Here is a 7,064-nt window from a genome sequence, read left to right as displayed (position 1 = left end):
TATTCCTACTCAGGCGCAGGACTCCACACTTGCTCTTGCTAGATTTCACGAGGTTCCCCTGTACGCAACTCTCCAACCTGTCCAGGTCATCAGCATAACGGATCACGCTCACAAGGGTGAAGCACAGTACCGAGAGGACGGAGAGTTCTGCCCCAAGCCGCCCCAGCGCCACCAGACCCCGCACACCGCAGGCCGGGCCGCGCCCGCCCGCCGCCGCTGACCGCCGCCGAGGCGCCCGCCGCCGCCGCGCCCCGCCCCGCTGCCCTCCGCACCAATCAGCAGCGCCCTCCGCTCCCGCGCTTCCCGCCTCGCGCGGCGCCGACAGCCCGCAGCGCGCGGCCCCACCCGCCGCCGCCGCCGGCCTCGCGAGAGCCGTGAGGCGCCGCGCCCCGCCCCCGCCCCGCCCCCGCCGCGCGTGTGGCCCCGCCCCGCGGCCGCCCGCCGCCCCCGCCTGCTGCCGGGGCCGGATCTGTCTCTCGCTGGCTGGGCGGTGGGGAGGGAAGGAAAGGAAAGGAAAGGGGGGGGCGCTCGGCCCTGCGCACTGAGGGATGTTTGTCCGCCATCGCGGCGGAGGAGGAGGGTGAAGGAAGCGCCGCCGCCGGAGCGAGGGGCCTGCGCCGCCGCCTCGCCCCTCGCCGCCGCCTCCCCCGCCGCTCCCCCTCCCCCCATTCCTCGGCGCGGCCCGACTCGGCTGGGCCTTCCCGCCCTCCGCGCAGCCCCGGGGGCCGCAGCCTGGAGTGAAGGTCGCCAGCGGCCTCCGCTGTCCGGCCCCCGGCCCCCCTCCCTTGGTCTGCCGTCCCGTCGCGCATTCCCCGGCGCCCCTCCGGACGGGAGGAGCCGCCGCCCCCGCCGGGCCCGAAGATGTCGAACCTGAGCAAGGGGACGGGCAGCCGGAAGGACACCAAGATGCGGATCCGAGCCTTCCCCGTGAGTACCGGGCCTAGGTCGCGCGGAGCGGCCGCGCCAGGCCCCGGCCTCCGCCTGCCCGCAGGCCCAGCGGCCTCGTCGCCCCGTGTGCTGCGCTGCGTGCCCCGGGCCGCGGGGTGTGGGAGTGAGCCGGGCCGGCCCCGCGGAGAGGCGTCTGCGGAGGGGGCTGCGGGTGTGAGCGGCGCGGGGGGAGCTGTCAGCAGGCCGGCGGCCTGAGGCGCCCCCGCTTTGAGTGAGGGGAGAGGAGACGGGACACGGGGACTTGCAGGAGCTGCATCTTTTGAGAGCAGCGCAACCTGCTCAGGGCGAGTGGGAGGCAGAGAAACTGGTCCCCGCGATTATCGCCTCCCCATCAGTCAAGCAAATCAATTATGAAAGTCCACGTACGACATTTGGGGGCGGGGGTCTGGTTTCTTTGTTTTCAAAGAAAAGGCCTCGAAGGAGTCGAAGGTTATACGCCTACTTCAACAAAATTACTTAGCCCCGGAAGGAGGTGGACTCTATTTATTTATGTCTTCTGGAGGGTTTCCTCTTGGTGAATTTATTTCACTCTCCACCCCGCTCAAGAGGCTATAAGTTGTATGATTATAAGATTTGGGTGGCACAATGCCAGCTGTTGGGAAGATGTTACTATAAACATCTAAGCATAGGTAACTTCCCTGCGTGTTCAGCAGAGCTGTGAGCGTGCCATCCCCTTGAGTTGCAGAGGGGAATGAGCCAGGTTATTAATTTATGCTGCCATCAAGCTCGCTGTGTTTTGACAGTTGCTTCAATTAAAGCTTACAACAGAGTAACAACCACAGAACTATTCATGGCGTTGAGGAACGAGAGAAGTAGAAAAGCCTTAGTCTGCCAGAGGATGGCCAGGAAGTGTGAGTGTGTGTGTGCGTATGTTCATCGGTGTGTACGTTAAAAAGAAGGTACTTGGTTGAGTCACTAGCTTTTAAGGTTTAGTGTTAACTTTTTGGTGCTGTGTCTGATCCCAGGAGGCAGCAGTGTAGAACTAATGAACCTTGGCTTTATAAAGAAACTGGATGTACCTGTTTGTGTTTCTTCCTTGGTAGGGAATATATCAATATATTTGCTCCATCAAAACCTCTCACTGATGTAATCAGATTATTTATATTCTCAGGAGCATGTTATAGCAGTATGATTTATAGTATTTTATTCCTTCCTTTGCTTTTACTCATTGACAGTTGTGTGCAGTGGTAAAAATCAAAAGTAAAGAAATATCTCATCTGCTGAATTATTAATTTGATACTGTTGATCTCCAAATTGATTTTTCTTTCCTTAAAGAACTGTTTTCCACAACCTGACAATTGAATTATGGGGATAAAAATACTCACTACAGTGTGGCCAGGGCTTTACTTAACAATGTGTAGGAAAACAAAACACTGCAAACCAAATATGTGTGTTTTAAAACAAACTACACCAAAAATGTTTCAATTTGAACAGATCCATGTATATTCTGACCATTAATATGTAGATAGAGGTCAGCCAGCAAAGGCAGAATTAACAATGGAATGAACTTTAGCTTGTAGTTCACTTTTTTCATCACATAAATGAGTATTTGGGGTGGAGAATGCTGGTGCGGAGTCCTCTTGTACCTAAAGTGAAACCTTGCCATCAAGTTTTTTCTTCCAGTGTTGCTGTTCTTTTCAGTACCTTCTCAGTAAGTAAATGACATCATTAAGTGCTTGGTGACACCTGACAGCAGTTTTTCAAACGTTCCCTTCATTAGATTCTCTCTTCTGTGAGATTTTGTTCACAATCCTGTTCATAAAGTATTTACAGGAAGGAAGCATGTACTTGTCTGGGAGATTTCATAACTGCAGAAGGATTGAGCTGAAGTTCATGTTAAAATCTTGACATGAATTTTGGGGAGGCCTGAGTGGTTATATGGCTTCAGTTGTGCAAGCAGTGGCAGTGCCCTTAGCAGGATTATTCCTGTCAATGAGGCTGCATTTGGGTGTGGGATGGAGTCTATATTTAGTAAGTGTATTATTTGTACCTCAGCTACTGATCTGCACTCTTTTAATCTCAAATTTGGTGGCTCTCCTATTCAGCTCTGAATTCAGAGGTCACTTTGTAGACTGTTTCCATTTGTCTTCCTGTTGATCATCGTTCTTCAGCAGGTCTACCTGCTTTAGATCAGTTTTCCTTGTGCTTGAAGGGAGCTACTTACTGTTATCATAGAATCACAGGATGATTTGGATTGGAAGGGAACTTAAAAGATAGTCTAGTTTCAAACTTTTGTCATGGGCAAAGATACCTCCTACTAGACCAGCTTGCTCAGGGCTTCATCTAACCTGGCTTTGAACACCTCCAGACATGGAGCCTCCAGAACTTCTCTGAACAGCCAGTTACAGTGCCTCACCACTGACGTGGGGATGAGTTTCTTCCTAGTGTCTAATCTAAAGCTGGCTTCTTGCAGTTTGAAGACGTTACCCCTTGTCCTGTCACTATGTGTCTTTGTAACAAGTCCTCTGCAGCTATCCTGCAAGTCTCCTTCAGATCCTGAAAGGCTGCTGCAAAGTGTCTCAAGAGCGTCCTCTTCTCCAGGCTGGACAGCACAACTCTGTCAGCCTGTATTATAGGAGAGATTCCCCATTTCTCAAGGCCTCCCCCTGTGTCATCTCTGTGTCTTTCCTCTTTATACCAAGCTAGAAATAACCAAATTGTAAAAGTTCTCAGGATGTGGCAGTATTATAGTAACTCCCTCCATGTAGATGTTGTCTCTTGAATTTTTCTATATAATATTCTGTTCCTTATTGTTTTAATTTTAAAAAGGAAAGGACAAATACTGATTCTCAAAATACTACCACTCCAAAGTTGTTTTTCTGCCTGCCTAAAAATTGACTAGCAATTGACCAAACTACTTGAAAACTACTCGTGTTGTTCTCAAAGATATTTATGGTTTGGAATTAGTCTTATTTTGTATTCCTTATTTTTTACTTGTAATTGGTAATGGATTCTCTGCCATCCCAGGTATCCTTTAGTATTTGCTGGCTCCTGGTATGTGCTCTGATGTGCTCAAGGACAGTGACACTGAGTATATGGCACACTGTTTTGCTGAAGTGGATTTAATCAAAAGTAATGTAAGAAAATAGTTTCCTATACAGTTGAATGATTTTTCCATTCACAGTGTGAAGAAAAAACCATTTATTTTCTTAAAAACTAACTGAAAAGTTTTCTTCTTGAGCTTGACTGAAAGACAGGGATAATATTTCCAATTTTTGGAGACTTCATATATGTATTTTTTTTTAATGTAGGAAGAATCATGGAAATATATTTTGGTGGCAGTTTATATTCACTATAACAAAGCGGTGAGGTTAAATCTGTGCAGCAAAGTCTCCTTATGTACCACCATTGTGCTGCTCTTAGTAACCACTTAAGGCACTTTGAACACCTGCTCAATCTCTGGCTGTTCTGTATTTGTGTAAGATCTAGTCAGAGTGTATTCAGAACAGTAAAGCAAGAGGTGTAATAGTCAAAGAGGTCTCTTCATTCTTAAGCAATCATAAAACTTTCTTGTTTCACATTCACACACTGCAGCAAAGAGGAATATAGGGTCAGGGTTGGAAGGGACCACAAGGATCATCTAATTCTAACCCCCCTGCCATGCCCAGGGACACCCTATCCTAGAGCAGGCTGCACACAGCCTCAGCCAGCCTGGCCTTAAACACCTCCAGCCATGGGGCCTCAACCACCTCCCTGGGCAACCCATTCCAGCCTCTCACCACTCTCATGCTCAGCAATGTCCTCCTCACATCCACTCTGAATCTCCCCACCTCCAGCTTTGCTCCATTCCCCCTAGTCCTGTCACTCCCTGAATGTGTTGTGGTTGGGCACTAGACAAAGTGTTGAATATTTGTCCATGTAAGTTGGACACAACTTGTAAATATTTTATTGTATGTTTTAAATCATTTTTTTTTTGCTGAACACACTGTATGCATTATGTGAAAATGCAGGTTTGATGCTCACTGCAACACTGGAACTGATGGCACCTGTTCTGCAGAATTGTTTGAGGTTATTTTCCTTCCCTTGCCAGGTTCAAAGTACTCTCAAGGTCTCAAGTTGACACTCATTGCTTACCGCTCAGTCAGCCCATTACTGCTGGCCAAAAAGCCACTTTGAAACAAGCTTGTAGCAAATCTGATTTTAAACGCACATAGTTCATCTGTGAAAAGTGGTGCCAAAACCTACTAGGTTTGTGCTTAAGGAGATATTTGTTGTCTGTAATGGAGATCCAGCACATCTAAATTGTGTTTCCTGCAGGTGTGACTGTTCAGCCGGTGGAAAATAGTACCTTCAAATGTGTTCTGATGGAAAAGTTGCACAAGATGGAAAAATCATAGACTCGTAGAATGGTTTGGGTTGGAAGAGACCAAGCAGCAAAAAGCTGCATCCATCCTGCCTTTAAACACTTCCAGGCTTGGAGCCTCCACAGCTTCTCTGGGCAACCTGTTCCAGTGCATCACCACTTTCATGGGGAACAGTGTCTAACCTAAATCCAGCTCCTTCCAGTTTGAAGCCATTGCTCTTTGTCTTATTACTACATGCCTTTGTAAAAATGCACATTTCTTACTGAAATAAACAGCATATGAGAATTCAGAAAATCCTAGAATCAATCAGGTTGGAAGAGACCTCCAAGCTCATCCAGTCCAACCTATACCCCAGCCCTAGCCAGTCAACTAGACCATGGCACTAAGTGCCTCAGCCAGGCTTTTCTTGAACACCTCCAGGGATGGTGCCTCCACCACCTCCCTGGGCAGCCCATTCCAATGCCAATCACTCTCTCTGCCAACAACTTCCTCCTCACATCCAGCCTAGACTTTCCCCGGCCACAACTTGAGACTCTGTCCCCTTGTTCTATTGCTGCTTGCCTGGGAGAAGAGACCAACCCCATCTGGCTACAGCCTCCCTTCAGGTAGTTGTAGACAGCAATGAGGTCAGCCCTGAGCCTCCTCTTCTGCAGGCTGCACACCCCCAGCTCCCTCAGCCTCTCCTCACAGGGCACTGCTCCAGGCCCCTCACCAGCTTCCTTGACCTCTCTGGACACCTTCCAGCACCTCAACATCTCTCTTGAATTGAGGAGCCCAGAACTGGACACAGTACTCAAGGTGTGGCCTGAGCAGTACTGAGTACAGGGGCAGAAGAACCTCCCTTGTCCTGCTGCCCACCCTGTTCTTGATACAGCCCAGGATGCCATTGGCTCTCTTGGTCACCTGGGCACACTGCTGGCTCATCTTCAGCTTACTGTCTATCAGTACCCCCAGGTCCCTCTCCTCTTGGCTGCTTTCCAGCCGCTCTGTCCCCAGCCTGTAGTGCTGCTTGGGGTTGTTGTGGCCAAAGTGCAGAATCCTGTACTTGGCCTTGTTCAATCTCATCCCGTTGGCCTCTGCCCACCTATCCAGCCTGTCCATGCTTGGAGAATTCATATTCAGGATTTATCCAAGTAACATTAAGCTGTGTTGAATGAATTTTGTGCAAGAGCTCATCCTTCTGTCTCTGTGCTGTGTCACTTACCACCATAAAATTGGTTGGACAGATCTTTCTGAAAACCAGCATGACCTTGATGTAGGTTGTTTGGTTTGGTTTTCATAGTGTGTGGGGGGGTGCAGTTGGTTTTTGAGTCCTTTTAACTTTGTAATGTTTTCCCCTGCAGACCTCTTTTTCCTCTCTAGAGCAATGCTACAGGATAGTGTTTTGCTGGTTCTCAGAACTATTCTGGTGTACTATGGCATTGCATTATGAATTTTGAAAAGCATTTAGAGACACAAAATGAGTCCTTCAAGTATGTGTGTATGTGTATAAGCTTCACTGACTCATTTTACTTGAAATACTTGTGCTTGAGAAAATTCTCTTTTCATCCAGTCTTGTGCATCCGGGTCCTGCATTTGAGTCACAGCCCACAGCAGTGCTTCTGCCTTGGGGAAGAGTGGCTGAAAAGCTGCCTGCTCCCAGTTGGACAAGAAGGCCAACAGTATCCTGGCCTTAATCAGGAATAGTGTGACCAGCAGAACTAGGGCAGTAATTGTCCCCCTGTACTTGCATTGGCGAGGCCATGCCATACCTCAAGTACTGGGTTCAGTTTTGGATCCTTTGCTACAGGAAGGAAATGAAGGTGCTGGAGC

General features: G+C 49.0%; 1 protein-coding gene across 1 annotated transcript in view; it reads left to right on the top strand.

Annotated features, from left to right (window-relative positions):
* Window positions 1-469: 469 nt before the first annotated feature.
* Window positions 470-7,064, top strand: part of CUL3 (cullin 3) — a 78,089-nt gene continuing 71,494 nt past the window's right edge. Inside the window, exon 1 of the mRNA XM_064152793.1 lies at window positions 470-927. Coding sequence (XP_064008863.1) covers window positions 862-927 — 66 coding nt within the window. The 5' untranslated portion in view covers window positions 470-861. The remainder of the gene's footprint in view (window positions 928-7,064) is intronic.

This window comes from Pogoniulus pusillus, chromosome 13, assembly GCF_015220805.1.
Source record: "Pogoniulus pusillus isolate bPogPus1 chromosome 13, bPogPus1.pri, whole genome shotgun sequence".
Classification (NCBI taxonomy): domain Eukaryota; kingdom Metazoa; phylum Chordata; class Aves; order Piciformes; family Lybiidae; genus Pogoniulus; species Pogoniulus pusillus.
The sequence above is the reverse complement of the archived record's forward strand: the minus strand, read 5'-3'. Positions and strand labels throughout refer to the sequence as shown.